The sequence below is a fragment of the Pristiophorus japonicus genome, chromosome 2 (genome assembly GCF_044704955.1).
Source record: "Pristiophorus japonicus isolate sPriJap1 chromosome 2, sPriJap1.hap1, whole genome shotgun sequence".
In the NCBI taxonomy this organism is placed as follows: Eukaryota; Metazoa; Chordata; class Chondrichthyes; family Pristiophoridae; genus Pristiophorus; species Pristiophorus japonicus.
The window spans coordinates 269,204,637-269,230,236 of NC_091978.1; the positions used below are offsets into that span (position 1 = coordinate 269,204,637).

At 46.0% G+C, this 25,600-nt stretch overlaps 1 protein-coding gene and 1 long non-coding RNA gene across 2 annotated transcripts in view; one reads left to right on the forward strand and one right to left on the reverse strand.

The window, feature by feature from the left end:
- The first annotated feature begins 1,279 nt into the window (after window positions 1–1,279).
- LOC139245908 (uncharacterized) lies at window positions 1,280–16,089 on the forward strand. Its single transcript, XR_011590151.1, has 3 exons — window positions 1,280–1,320; window positions 12,697–12,831; window positions 15,932–16,089. It is a non-coding gene; the product is annotated as an uncharacterized lncRNA (long non-coding RNA).
- The window catches only part of cpe (carboxypeptidase E), a 155,722-nt gene continuing 139,476 nt past the window's right edge, over window positions 9,355–25,600 (reverse strand). Inside the window, exons 8-9 of the mRNA XM_070864333.1 lie at window positions 12,324–12,442; window positions 9,355–10,700 (exon numbers count right to left, since the gene is read on the reverse strand). Coding sequence (XP_070720434.1) covers window positions 10,602–10,700; window positions 12,324–12,442 — 218 coding nt within the window. The 3' untranslated portion in view covers window positions 9,355–10,601. The remainder of the gene's footprint in view (window positions 10,701–12,323; window positions 12,443–25,600) is intronic.

The following is a 25,600-nucleotide window of genomic DNA, read 5'->3' on the forward strand; positions in this document are numbered from 1 at the left end:
CTACTGATAAAGGAAAGAAAAAGAAAAAAATACTCACCAATCACCAGCCAATCGCTTACCCCCTTGGCTGTGATGTCACCTTTCGATTTCTTTCTACTTCTTTGTTTACCTTCTGCCCCTGCAGTTGCACCAGCTGGCCTCTCTGACTGCCTCCTCGATCTCCCGCTGGGCCTTTATAGGCCTCTCTGATGCTGCCCCGGACTCCTGCCTCTCCGACTGCCTCCTCGATCTCCCGTTGGGCCTTTATAGGTCTCTCCGACGCTGTCCCGGACTCCCATATCTCCGACTGCCCTCTCGATCTCCCACTGGGCCTTTATAGACCTCTCCGATGCTGCCTCGGACTCCCTTCTCTCCGACTGCCCTCTCGATCTCTCACTGGGCCTTTATAGGCCTCTCCGATGCTGTCCCGGACTCCTGTCTCTCCGACTGCCCTCTCGATCTCCCGCTGGGCCTTTATAGGCCTCTCCGCTGCTGCCCCGGACTCCCGCCTCTCCGAGAAGAGAGGTTGTAAAACAAAATTAAATTAAAAAGTGGGAGGTTTTTCTTGCTTCTTTAGTTTTCTGTCCTCCCATCTTTCTATCCTGTAGGTGTTGTTCAGTTATGGCCCCTCAGCACCTTCGCATACCTCATTCAAGCAGCCATTCGTTATATATGAATCCTGAGAGCATCAGCAGGTGTGCAGCTGTGGCAGCATCATAGTTGATCCCAATCCTATTCTAGGTTTATTAATTTGAACCTGTGATCCTTTGCCCTATTCTTGTCATTTATTTTAAAAGTAGTTTTAAACTTTTCCATACCATTTACTATCTTGTATACTTCTATAAGGTCACCATTCAGATGCTTCCTTTCCATCCTGAAAAGTCCAAAGGGGCGATTTTCACCAAATATTTTAGGCACGAAAGATCCTCTGAGGTGGCCAAAATGGGATCCTATGCTGCAACACTGGTTTAAGTCGTATTTAGCACAAGACGCCATCTTGGTAAAGGAGTTAAAGCTAGCGCTAGGAATGGCCACCCGGAGGCTCATTAAACAACTGACTGCCACTCAAAATGCCTGCTGGCGCTCATTAAAGAGGCTGCACAGCTTTTTGGTGTCTAGCGCTTTTACTAACCACCTTTTTTAACAGTGACCAGCTGTTTAGGACCAAACACGATGTTGTTGTCGATTTCAAGCGTTACCTAAAGGGATACTCACTATTGCTCACTTGCTGCTGGACCTCTGAAACACGTCAGGAGACTTTCTGGGACATCTTGTCAAGACTTCACCAACACGTGAGCAACATTTATTCCAGAAATTCTCTGAGGACTTCACCTAAAAAGAGTAAGTGCTGTGATACTCCACTTTATTCGATACAATATAGGAGTCACCAGGCGAAAGGGAATGCTTGGTCAATCCCATCTTGCCAGGGGTCCCCCTTGGTCTGGGCAAGGAATGGGAGGATGACATGAGGTAGGCAGAGCAGCACTAGCTGCTACAGGAGAGGGATAGGAGGATGAGGAGGGCAAAATGGCATCCTTCCCCCCCCGCCCCCGCGGTTACAGGACAACCCTCCTCCTCTGGACCTCCTCCACCAGGACCTTCAGTGCCGCATTGGAGAAACTGTGCACCCTCTCCTCAGTCCCTGAGCCATCCTGCAACTTGCCACTGTGTGCCAATCAGAGCATTCCACACATTTAATGGAAGTGGGTGTGACGAGCCCGCATATTCTGTTCCATGCAAATTGTGTCTAAACACATGCTAAACCTGCAATTTTCTGGTTTAACACATGCAGGCAAGTTCAAATTATAGTAATCAATAACTAGGACCAAAATTATGTGTGAAATCCAGCTTTTCAAACAGGCTAGTCTCATTAGCACTGCACCTATTTAGTGCCTGTTTCACCCTTTGGCCAAAATAGCCCCCTAAGTTTCTCCAGTCTTATCTCATAATTCAGACCTGCCAGAAATCTTCGTCATGGCTCTTTTATTCACTGCCTCCAGCTTGAATGTCTCCCCTCAGTGACCAAGTAGTCTAGGTACAATCTGAATAAAGCACTGTACAGTTTGATCATGACTTCCTCTCACTTGGTCTATTGTTTTGGCTATGATGTGGTTCACCATTTTGTTAGCTTTGCTGATTGCTGCTCTGCATTTGTTGGACATGTTTAGTGTTGGGTCCACTAAGGCTCCCAGATCTCTTTCAACAATTACTGTAGCTATTTTAGTACCATTGAAGGAGTACATGCGTCACTCCATTTCTTCTTCCTATATGCGATATTTTACAATTGTCTGCGTTAAATTTCATCTTCCATTGTTCAGCCCACTCATATTTCAGTAAGCTCATTCTGTAATTTCTGGGCCACCTCCTTTGGTCGATTCCATTGCCCCTCCAAATTTGGTATAATTTGCCTTACATTAAGTTTTTGAATCCAAGACCAGAATATTTCTTACCTAGGCGGCCACGTGTCGGGTCGGCACCGCGTTGTACTCCTCATCCTGCTCTTCAGAGCGACTATCAGTTAATGGAGCCTATTAAGGCAGGTTTGCACGTTTCTTGGCGCTATTAAATGGTGCGGGTCTGATGACGTCATCGATGACTCATTTCCAATGGGGATATTTAAAGCAGCCTTGGCCACATCGCTAGGAGGGATATAAAGGTAGACTTGGGCCTTCATGGCCTCACTGCTGTGCAGCAGGGTGCTCTCCAGCTCCTTGCAGCAGGGAAGTGTAAGTGGCTCATGAGAGGGATGGGGCATGGAAGTGGGAGCTTCTCTCAAAGCACTCCCACTTCTCTCCCATTGCCTCCCCCTCTGTCAGAGCCACAGATGCCTCCTGGGATCATGTTAGCTGAGTTTGCCCTGCACAGTCACAGGAGGAGCAGACTTTGACGGGGCCATCACAGGTTCCAAAACCGAGATGACGTCGACCAAAACATCTCATAGGACGCGGAAATGAAAACTGGCACAGAAATAGATGCACAAGGGTTAGCACAAAGGTGTTTAATGAAGTGTGATTGTTAAGGTCCTGTTACTGTTATAACACATATTAAGCTATTCATTTTCACCACTTTCCGGTCATGGCCAATTTTGTCTGTTACTTGGAAGTGACTTGGTGAGTTGCAGTAAATGTTGACATATAACGCTAACTACAACAATGGGGGTTAATGTTAAAGGAACGGCTTGGTCATTGCAGGGATGCTTTATGGTGTTGTGGGGAGGGCGGGGGGGGGGACCCGAGACAGCATGTGGCAACCATATGGGTATAACGCAAGGAGTTAAGTAAATCTGGCCATGATGAGGTCATCCCTGGCCTCCAGGGCAGCAATGTGCTCTGGTGCTGCTGGCGTGTGGAACTCAGGTTCCTCCTCTTCCTTGTCTTCAAGCTGATGCTCGTCCTCCTCCTCCTCCTCCTCATCTGAAGTGGCTGTGCACTCTGCACATTGCCTCTCATTGTCTGCTGTGCGTTGTGCTATGTTGTGCAGCACGCAGCAGACGATGATAATTCTGGAGACTGTGGCTGGTGCGTACTGAAGGGCTCCTCCAGATTTGTCAAGGCATCTGAAGCACATCTTCAGCATGCCTATTATTTGCTCTATGATACATCTAGTGAACATTTGGCTTTCCTTACCGCTCTTAGACCTCAGTACTTGACATCCTCAACGGTGTCATGAGCCATGTTTTCAGTTGATAGCCCTTGGCTCCAAGCAGCCAGCTGTGGCTCAGTAGGTAGCACACTTGTCTCTAGGTCAGAAGGTTGTGGGTTCACGTCCCACTCCAGGGACTTGAGCACAAAAATCTAGGCTGACACTCCAGTGCAGTGCTGAGGGATTGCTGCACTGTCAGAAGTGCCATCTTTTAGATGAGATGTTAAACCGAGGCCCCATCTGCTCTCTCAGGCGCCCGTGTTAAAGACACGAGATGGTGGGATGACAATGGGTTCCCGACCCGTTGCCATTTTCAGTGTTTTTTTACTGACGATCCACCTCCACACGCACATCGCCAGTGGGAAAATTCCGGCCCAAGACATTGATGTAAAATTGAAACAGCAGTGGTCCCAATAGTGAGACCTGGGGCACTGCACTCAGTACATCCCCACCACCCCAAGATTACTTCTAATACAGTACTCATTGATTTTACTCTTCAGCCAATTTCTTATCCATACCTAAGTTTTTTCCTGAATCCCTACAGCTTTGAGCTTAATTAGTAACCCTAGTACAAATCAAGCGCCGAAAATTCAGTCAATTTTCACCTCCCCACATTCACCATGGGAACAGAAGTCAATTTAGTACCCCTATTGCCACTTAGGCAGAATCAGTGAACTTAGCAGAGACCAAGAATCAAACACGGCACCTTCTTGGTCTATACTCAGCTCAGCTACTCACTATCTTAAACAAATGAACCATCGGAAGAATTGGGAGGAGTTTCCATGTTCCAGTAAATGCAGAAATTGCTCACAGCAGAGTCGTGCATTTAATAACATTTTAATGAATCAACAAGAAAAAACAAGAAATTAAATGCTCCATATCTGATCTTAAAAATAATGAAATGGAGTATTTAGAGTTCACTTTTAGGTTAACTTCTTTTTGAAATAAGGAAGTGAAAGCCTCCCATTTCAAAAACACAATGGCTTAGAAATTATCATCAAGGTATCATCAGTTGAGATTTAAAAGCAAATGTGACTGTAACCAAAAAAATAGATCATTACCCAGAAGGTGCAACAAAAACAATTGAGGAAGAGCTGTTTCTGAGAGTTACTTCACATCCAACACTGCCATCGTGTTAGCATCAGACAAACTTCACTTTTAACAGCCTACATTTTCACACAAAAGCAAACCAAAAACAACTATTCAAATGAAGATGTTTTGTGAAGGCAAAATGTTAATGAAAGGGTATTGAAATAATTGCAGTAAGAGCAAGGCTGGTGGCCAGGAACACTGAATACTGAATACTGAATGCTATCCCAGATCTAGCAATATTTGTGCAGCATACTCCATCCTGGGAATTATTCCTCACCGAAGTGAACACACATACACAACCAACTCATATGTAAAAAATGAGAGCTATCTCCAATGGCTCAGTGAGTAGCTATGGTTCAATCCTCCCCCTGCATTGAGCCGGTGATGGAAATGTTACAATTAGCCTTGGTATTCCTGAGGGCTACAATGAGGGAAACTAGTCAGGGCTCCTGACTGCTTTCCGATGATATGTTGGGTGAGGATAGGATCAAGCTGAGCAATGATAGCCTATTCGCAGAGATACTGAATAGGTACCTGTGCTCCCTCAAGGAGTTGATGCCTCCAGGAAAGTAAGGAAAGTAAAAGGAAACAGAAGCAATAAGTGCTATGATAATGTAGAGTAAATAAACATTTAAAAAAATAGAAAGCACAAAGTTCCATATCAATACTTTTCCAAATCAACTCATAAGTGAACAGCTACAGGTAATTTTATTAATTGAACTGACTGGAGGTGCTCTAATGTACGGCTGCTATTTTGTATTGTTCACTAATTCCGCTCTGACTTATGATAAAGATATGACTAACACAGTATATACAGAGAAACTAGGGGACAAAATTCCCCTGTTGTGCGCCTCTTGTTAGCGACTCCGGGGTGGGGGGGCACTAACGGGGAGTGTTTTCGCCCGGGGGGGAGTGGGCGGGAGAGGGGGCGCTACCAGCTCCCATGAAATTGTGCTGGAGTTAGCAGAGGCACGAATGTAGTAGAGCCCTGCCCGGCTGGTAGCGCATGGGCCACTGCGCCTCTGCCGATGATGTCATCACTGTTATGTATTGTCCATGTACATTAAATGTATAGTTACAATGGTGCGCCACAAGGGGCACTGTGATGGGAGACCCGAAAGTACCTGCGAGACAGAGTATAAAAGGCTGCCCACCACACCTGAGGGGCACTCTGGAGTTACACAATAAAGGACCAAGGTCACAGCAGTTACTACAACACCAGACCGTGTGGAATCAGTGATTTGAGTGCTACATACATCACAAATTGGCGACGAGAACACAGACGAGCTCTTCACGTAACCATGGCTACTTTGGGCACGCTAAAGGATTTCACAGAGGGTAATGTCTGGGATGCCTTTACGGAAAGGCTTGAGTACTATTTTATAGCAAACGACCTGACAGGGGACACGAACGCACTGAGAGAGAAGCGTAAGGCGATATTGCTGTCCAGTTGTGGCGATGAGGTTTACTGTCTCATCAGGGATTTGCTGGCACCCACGAGCACCAAGGGCAAGTCATATGAGGAGCTGATTGAACTCATTCGTAACCAACTGAAACCGAAGGAGAGCATCCTCACGGCCAGGCACAAATTCTACCACCACTGCAGACCTGAGGGCCAGGATGTCACAAAATATGCTGCGGACATCAGGAGACTTGTGGCGCCGTGCGATTTTGGCACACACTTTAACGAGGCGTTGCGAGACGTCTTTGTTATGGGGTTTGGCCATGAGGGTCTCCTTCACAAGCTGCTATCTACTGAACTTACAGTCAGCCTGCAGCAAGCCATCAACATCAGCCGGGCATTTATGACCTCGACTTGCAGCACCAAGCAGATGATCCACACAGTCTCGAACCCGGCAGGTACCATTCACAGGATAGCGCCTGTCACGGACAAAACTGCAGAATGTGGCTCTGCCCAGGGCAGAAAGCACGGACCTCAGGGTCCTGAAACTCAGAGTCCGCCGAGGGGGGGCTAATCGAGTAGCACCATGCTGGCGCTGCGGAGGAAATCATGGGACTCACCGGTGCAGGTTTGCGGAGTATACGTGCAATACCTGCCACACGAAAGGCCACCTTCAGTGTATGTGCAAAAGAAACATGACTCACCGTGTGGCTGAGGAGATGGTAGATGATCTGCTGTCCAGCGAGGAGCATTGCGGTTTGGCTCGACAGGCATCCCAGCCCCAGGTAGAAGAAGATGATGCGCTTGGACTGTATACGTGTACTGACGATTCGGCCCCAGTGATTATGGAAGTCAAGATTAACGGAGTCCCAGTGAGTATGGAAGTGGACACGGGGTCGGGTCAGTCGCTGATGAGTCAGGAAACTTTTAGTAAACTGTGGATCAACCCAGCTGCACGACCTAAGCTGGTCCCGGTCCCGGCGAAGCTGTGCACCTACACCAAGGAACTAATACCTGCTCTTGGCAGAACGGATGTACAGGTATCTCACGGTGGCGAGACGCACGGTTTACCTTTGTGGATCATTGCAGGCGATGGGCCGATGCTACTCGGCAGGAGATGGATGGGGAAGGTCCGTGGGAGCTGGGAAGACTTCATTCCTCCACAGACCGCTGTCCCCCATGTTCACAGGCAGAGCAGGCCTACACCTTCGGATCGGATGGCAGCGAAGGAAGCATGTGTGGGGTTGGGCAGAGCAGCAGCGGCCGTCGACTCTCCCCTGCAAAGTTTGAGGGTGAGAAAGAGGCGCTGGAACCAGCAGCAGCGCCGACCGAGCTGGAGAAGAGAGAAGTGGTTCGACAGGCTGCTCCAGCAGTCACCGTCGGCCCGCAGGCAGAGGCGGCCGTTCGCAGGGCTTGCAGCGGGAGGATCGGCTGCAGCAGTGAGGAGGTCGGCTCCAGAGGATGTGTGTGTGTGTGGCGACTCCCGGGCAAAAAGGTCAGCTGCGTGGGGTGCTCTGGAGGATGCGGCAGTATGGGGGCCAGTGTGTTGCAGCTCTCGGGTGCGTTCAGAGATGGCGGCAAGCCCCATGGCAGCAGAGTTCTGCAGCGAAAGGCAGGCAGGCACCAGCAGAGCACCTAAAATGGCAGCGCCCAGAAGAAACCTCGTTGGAAAAACAAAATGGCGTCTTAAAAGGGAATGTACCCGGGAGTCTTAAAGGGGCCTTACACCGTTGGCGGTCCCCACAAAGAGACTTTTGTAAGGGCAAAAGTGAGTCAAAATGATTACTGTGATTTGTATGATGACGTGATTTATGACAAGAGTTAATACTGTGATTAAAATGATTGAGATGATTGGTGAAAAGAATTAATAGCACAATGCACAGTTAAAAGGGTTAATGGATCTGTGACTAACATGACTAATGGATTCATGCGATTTCTGATTTTGTGTGATTTATGCAATTGTTCAGCGGCTGCAGACAAGCCGCAAAGGCAACTATTTTCTGAGAACATAGGCAACGCACCAGTTGCCATACCCTGTCTCAGCGCAGCCCATTACCTCGGGCAAAAAGGGGCAGTATGCTGTCACCATACCTCACCCAGTGAAGCTGGGATTTAATAACTGAGAGTGTACCTGCAACCTTTTGATATAACTCTTCAACGCATACAAATGTACTGTCTATGTGTACCTGCTTTCTACTGGAGATTATGTTTGTGTATTTGTATCATCCATTTAAGGACTGCAAATATGACATGCTTGCACCGGATCGCAAGCATAATCTCTACATGGGGGGTGGGGGGGGGGGGAAAGAGCGAAGTGGATGGTCATGGACTCTCACACACAAATCAACCAGGACGAACAAGGCTGAGGTTACCGGCAATTTGCTTTTGGAACTGGGGGGAGGCGGGGTGGGGGGGGGGGGTGCGGGCGGGAGTGAGATGTTATGTATTGTCCATGTACATTAAATGTATAGTTACAATGGTGTGCCACAAGGGGCACTGTGGTGGGAGACCCGAAAGTATCTGTGAGACAGAGTATAAAAGGCTGCCCACCACATCTGAAGGGCACTCTGGAGGAGTTGCACAATAAAGGACCAAGGTCACAGCAGTTACTACAACACTGGACCGTGTGGAGTCAGTGATTTGAGTGCTACATACATCACAATCACCATGCATGGTGACCCCCTTTTTGCCCCACGATGGAAATTAGCCAGCACCCCGTGAGGCCGCCACAGGCAATACCTGCGTCAGCCTCACATGTTGCAAACCGGGCTGCACATCCATCACAGGCGAAAGTTAAAGGGGAGGCCATTTTTTTTCCCAGGCTCACCGTCGGGGCGCTGTCGAATGATGTTGTGTGGTCCGGGCCACGATCGTGTAGCCCGGCACTCCATTTTGCTGCTGGGCTACGGCCATGACACCCATCAAAGGGTCTGCAGAGCTCGCAGCGTCCTTCCCCATTAACGGAAGGGGAGGGCCGTTGAAATGCATCAGCACCACGTGGAGCTGCCACGTAGCGCTCCGCGTTGCGCCTGGGTAGCACCCCCGATCCTGCCCCGAAAGGAAGTGGGATGGGCGACATTGCGCTCCACTTCCTGGGAGGGGCGGTAACCCCAATTCTGCTTCCGGGGCGGGACTTCTGCTCTGGGCGCAGAATGTCCGGCCAAGGAGGAATTACCGTCCCCATCCGGGCGTAAGCCAATTTCAACCCCTGAGTGTCAACAAATCACAACAATCAATGATCACTGGCCAACATTTCATCTTTATCACAAACACAATAGGCAGCAAAACGCAAGTTACAGCTGAGTACATTTTGCATCATATAAGGACATTAATATCTGCAAGTGCTTTTCTGATCTACTTCTGAGGTAACAGTGTGATGTTCAATATACAGAAACAGTATATAATATTACACCCCATTGTTGTTTTAATGTAATGGACAATTATCCTGCGTAATGGCCAAAATTACTCTCTAAAGTAATGAAATATTAATGTCATGAACATTGCAATGTTACGTAGTTAAGAGGACAAAGCACAACATCAGATTACCCATACAAGCGTGTAATACTGCCGTTAGTTTTAGCAAATTATAAAATGGATTTTTAAGAGGACATGGCAATTGTGTTATACTGTTGACTTACAGCTATTTAACACACTTACATTCCCTCAATTTATAATCTAAATCTTTTTGTTGTTTTCCATCACTGTGTAATAACTTTATTTCTGATCTTTATGGAAGTTGGAACTGTGATGCGTTATTTGTTTTGCAATCTGAACATGAGAAAAATAATTTTGTCTCCCAAGTGCTCTGTCTCAGTTTTGCAACTTGCTGCAGAAATGTCAGTCACTAACAGATCATTAAGTTTCAGATAACAACTTACGTGTGATGTTCAAACCATTACAGAAAATTAACACGTTCATACACTAATCAACATCAACTTTCCAATTCACATCTGATTTGACATTCTCCCTTCCTTTTACCTCAAATAAATTCTGAACAGATTTTATCCTTCACTTTGAATTCTTTCAAAAGTCAGTTACATAAATCTGTGAAGACCTTACACACTTCATTCATTGTGTATTCCAAAATTAAGATATTTTTCTCCCTTCCCTTTCCAAACATGCCCTGATATTCTTGGTCATGACACATCATTTGGGATCTTTAAGTGAATTTTAACATACAGATACAAAAACACAGTGACCACATGTATCTAAAACAGACCATGAAGGAAGGGAATTAATCTTTGAGTAAGGTGAGCAAAATGGAATCTCCACCAATGGCAGCATATATTTTAGCTGAAGAAGTAGCTTGAACAGGTGGGACATCAGATTGTTCACCTCACATAATGCCATCACCTCCTACATCACTGTACTCAAGTAATATTAAAACATAGGAAAACGTTAAATAATTAAGTGACTAAAAAAGAGATCAAAATGCCACACACTTCCCATTAAAGCATGTGACTGAAGAGGAGCAAAATCCTTCTGTTTAAAAGTTCAGTGTTTCACACATCATCTTCCACCATTCCATTATTTCCGCCTTCTCCTCTTCTTTTCTCTCAGAAAATGATTCAAGATTAAAATCAACCTGCAAAGAAACAGATCAAAATAAAGATGTTTGAAAAATAACATCCTTACTTCACAATTTACTCTTATGTGAACATATGGACATACAAAAATGAAGGACAAGAAAAGACCAGCTGGTCCATTGAGCTTGTCCCACCTCATCATTGTGTGACTTCTACACACCATCATCCCAATCATACTTCCTTTTCCACCAGCTCCCCACCCCCCGCCCCGCCCAACAACACCTCCCACCCTTCACACCCATTAATGCCCCCTCCCAGTCACCACACACAATAGCCACACAATTTCCTCAGAAGAGCAAAAGTCACGAAAGGCACTATATTTTTGCAAGTTCTTTCCTTCTTTATTCATTTTCTGGAACTGTGGGAAATGCAATTTATACGAAGTATAGTATATACATTCAATTAATTCCAAATATTGTTTACAAAGATCTGTTTTCAGTGTAGGTATCTTGTGTTCCCTGCCATTAAAAAACAACTTTATCATCAACTTACATTTATACAGCGCCTTTAATGTAGAAAACCATCTCAAGGTGCTTCACAGAGACGTAATCAAAGAATAGTTACGAAAGCACTATACAGCAGATTATTAGTCAAATGAAGTGTTCATTTTGTGCCAAGAAAGCCAATCCACAAGGACATATCATCTTTAATTTAAAGACTTGCATTTCTATAGTACCTTACACAACCTCGGGACATCCCAAATCACTTTACAGCCAATGAATTACTGTTGTAATGTAGGAAACATGGCAGCCAATTTGCGCACAATAAGCTCCCACAAACAGCACTGTAGTCATGACCAAATAATCTGTTTTAGTGATGTTGGTTGAGGGATAAATATTGGCCAGGACACCGGGGATAATACCCCTGCTCTTCTTCAAAATAGTGTGACGGGATCTTTTACGTTCACCTGAGAGAGCAGACTGGGCCTCGGTTTAACATCACATCCGAAAGGCAGCACGTCTAACAGTGCAGCATTTCCTCAGTTTTGCACTGGAGTGTCAGCCTAGATTTATGTGCTCAAATCTGAGTAAAGTTTGAGGCACAATTTTTGTTTTGTCATGAAAATATTTACAAAGCAGGCTGATCATTTTTTTTAATTAACTTTTCCTGAGATGGGGGATGGCTAGGCCAGTTCCACCCTTCACGAAGCCAGTATGCCTCATCTTATTAGGCATACCAGCCTTCACATTTACACCAGGTGTCACTGGGGGTAGAGGCGGTGGGAGAAGTAGGAACTCCCACAGTATGGAGTCCTGGCCAAGCCTCTTTAAGAATGTAACCCATGTTTGGGTCAAACTGTGGTTTGACAAGACCCCCCTTAGAAACTCCCAGCACTGGTGTTATGGCAGCAGTGTGCCAGAAGGTCCATTTATTTACTGGGTCGATATCACCAGCTCTCTATGAAGAGATGAAGTGTTTGAGATGTGAGGGTAGTCACTATCTGGCACAGTAAGATTTTCTTATCCGTGCCGGAATCTTGTTCCATGCTCAGAGTTAAGTGTGGAATCAGTCAGTGCAGGATTTTCTTACACTGGAACTCATTTTATTTTCAAGGGAGAAGTGTGAAGTGGGGTATACAATCGCCAATCTTTCTGTTGCGTAAGTAAATAGATGAAGCTTACCACTATAGCTGGGCTAGGAGGAACTGCCACTTTTTGGGTTATTGCTAGATAGCCTGGAGCAGAGGCTGTGATTTTATAATTTCCAGGAGCCAGAAGTCTCCAGAAATCACCGTCTTTTGCTGTAAAGAATGAAAAACATGTGCATGAGCAACAGTTTTAGTGAAAACAGAAGATATTCCATGACTGACAGATTTTACAGTCTTGGACAGTTTTTGCAATTTATATAGGTTGAGATTAGAAGCATTCTCAGTGAGTGCTAGAGATATTCTATGTTCCTGATCATTCAGACAAGTTGAGAACAGGCAGGAGTTCTACACAGCTAAATATCTAAACATTAACAAAACAATTTTTGTTTCAATCATTATCTTCCTAGGTCTACAAGAGCACCAGGACTGCTTTGGCGGGTGGGTATTTTCCAAGCAATAATGGCAAGACACACATGTTTAAAGTGATGTGCGTGCTGCTACTGGGGCTCAAGGTGTGATCATTTCAGCTGCGTAAGCAACAGGTAAATAACCAAATCACAAATCCTGTTTCGGGAACGTCTGCCCGAACACCATTGTCCTCCTTCCAGTGCTCTACTTTATATTCACTGCGAGATCAATTTGAATAAAAATTATTAAAAATAGAAACACATTTAATGATTGTTAACACATTTAATGGCTTAAAGGCAATTAGATACAAGAACACAAGATTATTTGGGAATCGGAAAATAGCATCAGGCTCAACAAACCCATCCCTTTTTTAATAGGTCAGCTCTATCTATTCACGTTCTCATCATGTCCCTCAATCCCTTCTCTCTGAAGCAAAGTTACCAATTTGTCTCTTGAACCTATTTATAATGTCCACGTCAATGCCTTTGCTGGAAGCTTAGGGGGTTCATTTCCATGGCCGTTCTGCCACTTGTCCATAGATTTATAGAAATTTACAGCATGGAAGGAGGACATTTCGACCCATCGCGTCCACGTCGGCCGGTCAAGAGCTATCCAGCCTAATCCCACTTTCCATCCCTTGGTCCATAGCCCTGTAGGTTACAGCACTTTAAGTGCACATCCAAGTATATGTTAAATGTGGTGAGGATTCCTGCCTCTACCACCCTTTCAGGCAGTGAATTCCAGACCCCCACCACCCACTGGGTGAAGAACTTTCCCCTCATATCTCCTCTAAACCTCCCCCAATTACTTTAAATCTATGCCTCCTGGTTGTTTGACCCCTCTGCCAAGGAAAACAGGTCCTTTCTATCCACTCTATCCAGGCCCCTCATCATTTTATACACCTCAATCAGGTCTCCCCTTAGCCTCCTCTGTTCCAAAGAAAACAGACCCAGCATCTCCAATCTTTCCTCGTAGTCAAAATTCTCCAGTCCAGGCAACATTCTTGTAAATTTCCTCTGCACCCTTTCTAGTGCAATCACATCTTTCTTGTAATGTGGTGGCCAGAACAGTACTCCAGCTGCAGCCTAACCAGTGTTTTATACAGTTCAAGCATAATCTCCTTGCTCTTATATTCCATGCCTCAACTAATAAAGACAAGTATTCCATATGCCTTCTTAACCACCTTATCTACCTGGTCTGCTACCTTCAGGGATCTGTGGACCTGCACTCAAAGGGTCCCTTTGTTCCTCTACACTTTTCAGTGTCGTACCATTTAATGTGCATTCCTTTGCCTTGTTAGACCTCCCCAAATGCATTATCTCACACTTATCGAGATTGAATTCAATTTGCCACTGTTCTGCCCACCTGACCAGTTGATTGATATCTTCCTGCAGTCCGCAGCTTTCTTCATTATCAACCACACAACCTATTTTAGTGACATCTGCAAACTTCTTAATCATACCTCCAACATTTAAGTCTAAGTCATTAATATATACCACAAAAAACAAGAGACCCAGCACTGAGCCCTGTGGAACCCCACTGGAAGCAGCCTTCCAGTCACAAAAACACCCATCAACCATTACTTCTTTGCTTCTTGCCTCTCAGCCAATTTTGGATCCAACTTGCCACTTTGCCCTGGATCCCATGGACTTTTATTTTCATGACCAGTCTGCCATGTGGGACCTTATCAAAAGCTTTGCTAAAATCCATATACATTACATCGTACGCACTGCCCTCATCGACCCTCCTGGTTAGCTCCTCGAAAAATTCAAATCAATTTAGTCAGACACGACCTGCCCTTGACAAATCCATGCTGACTGTCCTTGATTAATCCATGTCTTTCCAAATGAAGATTTATCCTGTCTCTCAGGATTTTTTTCCAATAATTTTCCCACCAAGGTTAGGCTGACTGGCCTGTAATTACTTGGTCTATCCCTTTCTTCTTTTTTAAACAATGGTACAACATTAGCAGTCCTCCAGTCCTCTGGCACCACACCTGTAGCCAGAGAGGATTGGAAAATAATGGTCAGAGTCTCTGCTATTTCCTCCACCATAACTTCAGTAGAAGAACCACAAAATCCCAAGCAAAATGGTGTCAACACTGTTAACTCATTGGAGTTCAGAAGAATGAGAGGAGATCTTATTGAAATATATAAGATAATGAGGGTGCTCGACAAGGTGGATGCAGAGGGGATATTTCCACTCATAGGGGAAATGAAGATTAGGGGGCATTGTCTCAGAATAAGGGGCCACCCATTTAAAACTGAGATGAGGAGAAATTTCTTCTGAGTGTTTTAAATCTATAGAATTCTCTGCCCCAGAGAGCCGTGGAGGCTGGGTCATTGAATATATTTAAGGCGGGAATCGACAGATTATAAGGGAATAAAGGGTTATGGGGAGTGGGCAGAGAAGTGGAGCTGAGTCCATGATCAGATCAGCCATGATCTTACTGAATGGCAGAGCAGGCTCGAGGGGTCAAATGGCCTACTCCTATTTCTTATGTTCTTATGTAACACGAATCTTGGAGTAACGTTGACAGGAGCTGCATATGTCAATTGAAAAGAACCCGTGGTCCTTGACCTGATCTTTAAACACAGCACTCGGCTGCACTTTGGCCAAGTTTGGCTTTACATTAATACAGATGTGATGCAGACACTCCCAGATGAGATCATGTTGGAAAGTTAACAATTTTTCTAAATAGTTTGCAAATCATTTGTTATTCAGCATTCCTCTTCTCCTCTCCCCCAGCAGATGTAAAATTGAACCTATCACTAGTCACTGATTTAGAAAAAAATGTAAATGATGATTTAAACACTATTTGGTTCTGATTATTGGTCCTTTTGAAAGTGTGCTGGGAGGAGGATTTGAAGTCAATAATCAGTGAAGGGGAATTACAAGCTGTTTTCCAAACCCAGGCTGCTGTTTTCCAAACATTCTGATGTCAAGACATCATCTACAAAACTCCTTCACGTCTGTCCTTCTTTATCCTCCACAGCTGTAAGAAGCAGGAACAATCACAGCCTCTCTCTGCTAAAGTGTTTAATTGTTGTTACTCCCCAGCCTGTACTGTGTTACATCCTTTGTGTTTGTTCCGTGATTGTCCCATGTTCAATTTTAAATAACTTTAAAATATTCCTACGTATGGACAGTAAATGCTGTTCTTTCAATGGAAGAAATTCAGAGCCTAATCGCGAAGATCAACTGGTTTATATCATATACGTTCTTTATCCTCAGAGAGCTCAATGCAGAGGACTTTTCAGTATTCACTCCGAGAAATCCATCAGACTTGAAACTCTTCAGCGATCTTCCCTACTCATCATGAAATAGAGTTTTACTGATGTTAACTCTTGAACTCTTCAAGCATCTTTTCAAGGTTTTTGCTGAACCGTATCCCAGAACAAATAAAGATGTGTGCTGTTGATGCTTTTTTTTATAATTCAAGAAACTGTAACTCTAACATTTCATTTGAAACACACTGATACACAAGAGCACCTCTATGGTAGAACTCCTGTTCTTGAAGTAACATTGAAGTAGCCCAATAACATTGTCCCCACCCCTCAGTTTCCTCCTCATTTCTCCTAAAGACACAGTCTGGACCCATGTACGGGCTCGAGGCCCGAGGATCGATGGAGGTTGGTACTCGGGCCTCATCAGCATATTCAGCCCGAGCTGGTCGTGCCTCCATTGGCAGCTCGCCCAAGCGAAGACATCACAGCTAAATTGGTATGGTTTACATCCATTTTTTTACCCGAAAAGTGGGCACATTTCTACACTGACGACACCTGCAAAAATATAGGTTCACAGGTGCCATCAGCCCTCCAAAACTTTTGTCAAATTAATCGCATTAATATGTGAGGCTATTTTATCACAACAGGCACCTCAGACAAACCTCTGCTGTCAGAGTCCAATGTTCACATAGGTATACTTTCCAGAATGGACCCCCTGGGCCAGCAACAGGTACCTTGGCTGATTTTTGCCTCCTTTTCTAGAGGCTCTGTAGTCAATTGTAATCCTGTTCTACTGCCTTGGCTGAGATCTGCCCACACCAGGAATCGATCCTGGAGCTCTTCCCATTTGCATGGTCAAGTATCGCATCAGTTGATACATTTATCAAATTATCAAAACAGAGGATTTGATTACAAAATTAAAGAGGTTATGAACAAATTTGGGCAAGTTATCTGTTGGAGCACAGTTAGAGAAACGTAGGGGGGAATTTTAACCTAAAAAAAAATGGGTGGGTTGGGGGCGTGGGGTAGTTAAAGTGCTAAAAATGAAATTTGACTTGAATCCGCCTCGAACACGCTCACATCTGGTTTTAGTAGAGACAGGACGGAGGGCAGGCAGCCACCCCCTTTTAAATATTATAATGAGGCTGGAAGCCTCTTTAACCTCCACTTTGTCTTTAACTTTAGCTGATCGGGTTTTGCACACCTCGTGAAACCCGCCAGCCAATGCAAGGCGGGGACTGCTGCACTTAGCTTCTGAATCCAGGGTCCTTGCCTAATCCACCCCTCGCAAACGGAGACCCCCCCACCAGGCCTCACCCCTCCACCAACCCCACCCCCCACCCCATGGCTCCTCCTGATCCCTTCACAAAGCCATTCCCCGCGCCCCTTCCCCTCCCCCTCACCCACACAGGCCTCCAATTCCCTCTTCCTCCAGCCCTCCTCGAGCTTCTCCTCCAATCCCCGATCCTCGTTGGACATGACCCGACCCCAATCTTCTCCCGGTCCCCGACACCTCAATCTTCTCCCAGTCTGAACCACAACCCCCCGATCTGCAATGTACTGTTGGTGTTTACAAAATGATTTGCTTAAATTAAGGAAGCTTTAAACCCATTTCAATGCTTTTTGATTGCTTGTAGTGGAATTGTGGTCATTTCTATTTGGCTCCAGCTCGATCACTTAAAATTCTCAGCACAATTCGGTGCTGTCCTGAAATCTGGTTTGATGAAGTAGTTGGTCTTGGCATGTCTGGGAAACAGCAACTTGGGTACCTACATGGAGACACTAACCTGGGTGGAGCCAGGATATCCTCAAGGAATTCTTCAATCGTATTGATATCAGTTTTCACTATACGTGGAACGTTATGAATGGTGGGTGCGTTCCCAGAGCCAGATTTTGCAGGTCAGCAGATTTCCTGTTGATTTAGAAAGACCCCCACCCCCCGATCTTCTTCCCAGCCCGACCTCTCCCCCCGATCTTCTTCCCGGCCCGACCTCTCCCCCCGATCTTCTTCCCGGCCCAACCTCTCCCCCCGATCTTCTTCCCGGCCTAACACCCGCCCCCCCACCCCCCATCTTCTTCCCAGCCTTGCCCAGCCTTCAATCTTCTTCCCAGCCCAACCGCACCACCCCACCCGATCTTCTTTTTAACCCGCTCCCCAATCTTCTTCCTGGCCTGGCCTGATCCCTCCTTCCCTCCTCTGGCCTACCTGTCCAAAGCCAGCTAGCCTCTTAACCCATTACAAAACGCGTTCTCCCAGGTTTCCCGACCATCTCGAAGCCACCCCCAACCCACCTTGTCCATTAAAATTCAACCTATGCAGTTTTGGGCAACCCATTATAGGAAGAACATTAAAGCCATAAAGAACATATAGCATAGATTCACCAGAATGAAATCAGCAATGAGGAAACTATAGTTATGTGGTGGGACTTGAGATATTAGGACTCCTATTTCCACTGGTGTAGAGTGTAGGTTTTTGAAATTAGGACGGATTTCGATAGGATGAACAGGAAAAATATTTCCTCTAGTTGGAGCGAAGTGAGAAGAGGTCATCAATTTTAAATTGTCACAAAGAGTGAAGAGCAAGGTTTAGAGAAATTTCTTTCCACAGATGGTTGTTGGAACATGGAATATTTGAAGTAGAGAAAGTTATAAAGTTATATGAAGAGAGCTGAGCCTTGGGATTTATTTTGGATTAGTATGGAGCTGGCACAGACGATGGGCTGAATGGCCTCCTTCACTGCTGTTAATATCTATGAGGGTCAAATGGAGATTGTCGCAGTTGGGGAGCCTCTTGGGACTAGTGATCATAGTGTCGTAAGCTTTAGATTAGTTACGGAGGAGGACAAGAAGCAATCTAGAATAAAAATACTTAAGGAGGTGGGCTAATTTCATTGAATTGAGGAGAGATCCAGCCTGGGTAAATTGGAGTCAAATACTGGCAGGCAGAAATGTAATGGAGCAATTACAGGCCAGTCAGTTTAATATCAATGGTATGTTAAAATTCAGAAACAATAATCTGGGAGAAAATTAACAGCCACTTTCATGAACTTCGAAAGGAGAGCCAGCACGAATGTGTTAAAAGGACAAATCGTATTTGACTCACTTGATTGAGTTTTCTGATAAGTTAACAGAGAGGGTGAATGAGTGCAGTGCAGTTGATGTTGTGTATATGGACTTTCAAAAGCATTTGATAGACTACCACATATTAGGCTTGTTAGCAAAATTGAAGTATATTGGATAAATGGGACAGTAACAGCCTGGATATAAAACTGGCTCAGTGATAGAAAACAGAGAGTTGTGGTGAATGGCTATTTTTCGGACTGGAGGTGGATATACAGCGGCGTACCCAAAGGTTCAGTACTAGCACCAACGCTCTCTCTAAGTTGAGCGTCCGCGCAGCTATCCGCCGATCACAGCCCGGGACCGGCTTTTCCATTGTAAAATTTCACGCACAAGAGACCATGCACCCAAATTTAAAATTAGGAGGAACATTAACTTGGACCACTGCTGTTTTTAACATTAATGGCTTGGACTTAGGGATAGAGGGCACAGTTTTGAAATTTGTAGGTGACACAAAACTTGAAAGTGTAGTAAACAATGAGGAAGAGACTAGTAGACTACAAGATACATAGAGGGGCTGAAATTGCCCTTTCTGTAAAGCGCGTGGCTGCCTGAAAGTGGCAGCCATGGGTCGGTGCAGACTGGCCGCCAAGTCACTGCAGAGGGCCTGCCATTTTGTATATAGAAACATAAAAACATAGAAATTTACAGCGCAGAAGGCGGCCATTTCGGCCCATCGTGTCCGCGCCGACCGACAAAGAGCCACACGGCCCTCAGTCAGCAACCCTGAAGGTTACATATAAACCTATGAACAATGTACAATGGCAGAAAAGTAAACAGCATCTGGTCCAACCGTGACACCCTTTGTATCGTAACATTTTACACTCCACCCCACACAGAGCTATGTGATCTCCTGGGAGAGGCAAAAAACAGATAAAAACCCAGGCTAATTGGGGAAAAAATCTGAAAAAATTCCTCTCCCACCCATCCAGGTGATCAAAACTACTCCAGGAGATCACTCTGGCCACATTAGATTCTCTGCAGTACTTACCAGTGTATCTGCACCAGCCAACAAGAGGTTGTCCAGTCTAATTCCACTTACCAGCTCTAGGTCCGTAACCTGCAGGTCACGGCACTTCAAGTGCTCATCCAAGCACCTTTTAAATGTGGTGAGGGTTTCTGCCTCTACCACCTTTCCAGGCAGTGAGTTCCAGACCCCCACAACCATCTGCATGAAGAAGCTTCCCCTCAAATTCCCTCTAAATCTTCCATCAACTACCTTAAACCTATGCCCCCTTGTAATTGACCCTTCCATCAAGGGAAACAGGCCCTTGCGATCCACTATATTCTGGCCCCTCAAAATTTTATACACCTCATGAGGTCTCCCTTCAGATTCCTCTGTTCCAAGGAGAACAACCCCAGCCTATCCAACCTGTCCTCATAGCTAAGATTCTCCATTCCGGGTAGCATCCTCATAAATCTCCTCTGCACCCTCTCCAGTGCAATCACGTACTTCCTATAATACGGCGACGAGAACGGCACACAGTATTCCAGCTGTGGCTTAACCAGTGTATTATACAATTTAAGCATAACCTCCCTGCTCTTGTACTCTATGCCTCGGCCAATAAAGGCAAGCATTCCGTATGCCTTCTTAACCACCTTATCCACCTGGCCTGCTACTTTCAGGGATCTGTATACAAGCACTCCAAGGTCCCTTTGTTCATCTACACTATTAAGTGGCCTACCATTCTAATATGTATATGCTTTCCTTATTAGCCCACCCCAAGTGCATTACTTCACACTTCTCCGAATTAAATTCCATTGCCACTGTTCTGCCCACCTGACCAGTATATTGATATCCTCGTCATTATCAACCACACAGCCAATTTTAGTGTCCTCTGCAAACTTCTTAAATCATACCCATATATTCAAATCTAGATCATTGATTTATACCACAAAAAGCAAGGCACCCAGTACTGAGCCCTGCGGAATCCTACTGGAAGCATCCTTCCAGTCACAAAAACATCAACCATTACTCTTTGCTTCCTACCTCTGAGCCAATTTTGGATCCAACTTGTCACTTTGCCTTGGATACCATGGGCTTTTACTTTCGTGACCAGTCTGCCATGCGGGACCTTATCAAAAGATTTGTTAAAGTCCATATACATTACATCATATGCACTACCCTCATCGACCCTCCTGGTTATTTCCTCGAAAAATTCAATCAAGTTAGTCAAATACGATCTTCCCTGAACAAATCCATGCTGACTGTCCCTGATTAATTCTTGCCTTTCTAAATGTAGATTTATCCTGTCCTTCAGGATTTTTTCCAATAATTTTCCCACCACTGGGGTTAGGCTGACAGGCATGTATTTACTCTGCCTTCTCTCTTTCTCCCTTCTTAAACAAGGGTACCACATTAGCAGTCCTCCAGTCCTCCAGCACCCTGCCTAAATCCAAAGAGGACTGGAAAACAATGGTCAAGGCCTCTGCTATTTCCTCTTTTGCTTCGCTCAACAGCTTGGGATGCATTTCATCCGGGCCTGGGGTCTTATCCACTGTCAAAGCTGCTAAACCCCTTAATACCTCCTTTCTCAGTATGTTTATTTCATCCAGGATTTCACACTCCTCCTTGATAGCACTATCTGCATTGCCCCTTTCCTTTGTGAAAACAGATGCAAAGTATTCATTAAGAACCATACCAACATCTACCGCCTCCACAGACTGATTACCTTCATGGCCTCTAGCAGGCCCTACCCTTTCTTTAGTTATCTTCTTGCTCTTAATATATTTAGAGAACATCTTTGTGTTTTACTTGCCAAGAATTTTTCATGCTCTCTCTCAGCATTCCTAATATCCTTTTTAATTTCACCTCTGAACTTTCTATATTTCTCCAGAGATTCTACGGTATTTAGCCGTCGGTATATGACATAAGCTTCCCTTTTTCCCTCTGAAAGTCCTTAAACATCCAGGGAGTTCTAGAATTGTGATGTCTACCCTTTTCCTTTAAGGGCACATGTTTGGCCTGAGCCCTCCAGATCTCCTCCATGAATGCCTCCCATTGTTCCGACACTGATTTACCTTCAAGTAGCTGTTTCCAGTCCATTGCCCTCCTTTAGTTTTGGAGTGGTGTAGGGGACCACCTCGCCAGTTTTCCCATCACGTCGTGCATGCGCCAACCTCTTAGTGACCGGCGGCGAGCCCTTTCTGAAATTGTCGCAAGGAAAATTGCCCCGTGCTGAATTTCCCCACGGAAGATGCGCCCCGACAGCTTTTGCTGTCGGTACCCTTTTTGTGGCTGGGCGGCGCGGCAGCCCTTAAAGGGGAGGTGGCATTGCAAGCGACTACATTTTATTTTTTATTGTCGGCCGACTGCCAGGTTGTAACCCTTCATGGTGGCCCAGTATTTGCCACAAAAGTGGCTGCAGCAATCATAGCGGTGCTCCCCTTTAACTGAAGGGTAGGGACATTGTGACATGCCAGCGCAATGACATCATCGGCGCAACGCTGATGACTTGGAGCATTAGCCACTCCGACCCGCCCCCACTTCCGCCCTGCTAGTGGCAGCTACTCCGACTCAACCGCACTTCCACCCCTCTCCCCACACCAACACTGCTCCGACCGGAAACATAAGTCAAGGAGCTGAAAATCGCCGGAATATCCGTCGCATGCATTGGGGCGGATGGAGCATCTACAAAATGGTAGGTGCGATCTGTTTTGGGCGGAGGGCAATTATGGCCCCAGACAGTCTGGTAGAATGGACGAACACATGGCAGATGAAATTCAACCCAGAAAAAAGTGTGAGGTGATATATTTTGATAGGAAGAAGAAAGACAATACATGCTAAATGGTACAATTTTAAAGGGGTGAATGAAGAGAGAGAGACCTGGGGGTGTTTGTGCACAAATCTTTGAAGATGGCAGGACAGGTTCACAAACCAGTTAATAAATATATTCAAGAGGGAGTTAGATATGGCCCTTACAGCTAAAGGGATCAAGGGGTATGGAGAGAAAGCGGGAAAGGAGTACTGAGGTGAATGATCAGCATGATCATATTGAAGGGTGGTGCAGTCTCGAAGAGCCGAATGGGCTACTCCTGCACCTATATTCTATGTTTCTGTGTTTCTATGTTTCTATATGGGACCTTGGGTTTTATAAATGGAGACATAAGCCAAGAAGTTATGCTAAACCTATATGAAGCACTAATTTGGCCCCAGCTGGAGCAGTGTGTCCAATTCTGGCACCACACTTTGGGCCCAAGTTTTGGGCCGCGCCTAGAACGGCGCAGCCCCAACCTTGTCGCCTGTTTTTCGCGCCACAAAGTGCGCCTAAAAAAAACTTACAGATTCTCCGGCTCCCTGCTGGTCCTCTGGCCATCGGCGCAGTGCAGCACGAGCTGTAGGGGGCGGAGCTAGGTCCCTGCGCTGAAAACAGTGCCGGGACCTCTGCACATGCGCGCTACAGTGGGCGCGCATGTGCAGTAGCTCCGGGCGCCCAAAACTGTGTGGGAGGGGCCCGAAGCACGCAGCCCCTAGCCCTGGCCGAATGGCCTCACTAGGGCTGCGTGCATAAGGCTGCCTCCCACGCCCAGCTCCTGCTTCCTCCCGACCCAACTCCCGCTTCCCCCCAGCCCCCCTCCCCCGGACCCGACCCGACCCCGACCTCCCTCCCAACCCGAATCGACCTCCCTCCCACCACCCCCCACCAACCCAACCCGCACTCCCGAGCCCCCCACCCGGACCCAACCCGACCCAACCTGACCTCCCTCCCCCCGCCTCCGACACGAACCGATCCGATCCGACCTCCCTCTGCCCCCCTGCCCCCCTTCCCGACCCGAACCGAACCGACCCAACCTGCGCTCCCTCCCTCCCCGAGCCAACCCGACCTCCCTCCGCCCCCCCACCCCTCCCCGACCCGACCCGCGCTCCCGACCTCGGACCCGACGCCACCTACCTGTAAATCTGGTGCTGGGGACGGGCCCTGCCCGTTCAGCCTCCCTCCCCCTCTCTCCTTTCCCCCCCCTCCTTTCCCCCCTCCTTCTCCTTTCCTTTCCCCCCCTTCTCCTTTCCTTTCCCCTTCTCCTCCCCTCCTTCTCTCCCCCTTCCCCTTCTCCCTCTTCCCTCCCCCTGCCCCCCCTCTCCCTCTACCCCCCCTCCTCCCCCTCCCCTCGCTGTCAGAAACACAGACACTGACAGACAGAGAGTGAGAGACACACAGACAGACACACAGAGAGTTAGAGACACTGACAGAGACACACTGGGGGGGGCATCCCAGCACGCTGTTGGAGGGCTCCCGGTGCTGCAGTCGGTAAGTAGAAAATGTTTTATTTATTTATTTATTTATTTAAAAAAATTATTTCTTATTCATTTTTTTTGATTGATTTATTCGTTGATTTATTGTTGTTTTTATCATTTATTATTGATGATGGCTCTTTATTTGTAAAACTGAAGTGTTTAATGTTTGTAAACTTCCCTTTTAAACCCCACCCCCATTCCCTACACCTGATTTGTAACCTACGCCTGATTTTCTAAAGTGTAGACAAGGTTTTTTCGAGCGTACAAAAATCTTCACTTACTCCATTCTAAGTTAGTTTGGAGTAAGTTTTCACTGCCGAAACTTTGAAAACAGGCGTAAGTGGCCGGACACACCCCCTTTTGAAAAGAAAACTCTGTTCCAAAGTGAAACGGTTCTAAATGACTAGAACTGGAGCAAACTAAATGCCGAGAATTTGAATTTCTAAGATACTCCGTTCTACACCAGTTGCTCCAAAAAATCAGGAGCAACTGAGGCCGAAACTTGGGCCCTTTAGGAGAGACATGAAGACTTTGGAGAGGGTATAGAAGAGATTTACTAGAATGGTTCCAGGAATGAGAGATTGCAGTTATGTGGACAGACTGGAGAAGCTGGGATTGTTCTCCTTAGAGCAGAAAAGACCAAGAGGATATTTGATAGAGGTGCTTAAAATCATTAAGGGTTCAGATAGGGTAAATAAAGAAAAAATGATTCCAATGGTTGAAGAGTCGATTACCAGAGGGCACAGATTTAAGGTGATTGGCAAAAGAACCAGAGGCGACATGAGGAAAAATGTTTTTACACAACGAGCGGTTAGAATTTGGAATGCACTGCCCGACAGGATGGTGGACACAGATTCAATAGTAGCCTTCAAAAGGGAATTGGATAAATACTTGGAGAAAAAATTGCAGGAATATGAGGAAAGAGCGAGGGAGTGGGACTAATTAGTTTGCTCACTGAAAGAGCCGGTGCAGACTTGATGGGCTAAATGGCCTCTTTCTGTGCTGTACTATTCTATGATTCTATGCTTCTCTCTGATCATCTGCGAACTTGATCCAATTTTGACATAGAAACATAGAAAACATAGAAAATAGGTGCAGGAGTAGGCCATTCGGCCCTTCTAGCCTGCACCGCCATTCAATGAGTTCATGGCTGAACATTCAACTTCAGTACCCCATTCCTGCTTTCTCGCCATACCCCTTGATCCCCCTAGCAGTAAAGACCTCATCTAACTCCTTTTTGAATATATTTAGTGAATTGGCCTCAACAACTTTCTGTGGTAGAGAATTCCACAGGTTCACCACTCTCTGGGTGAAGAAGTTCCT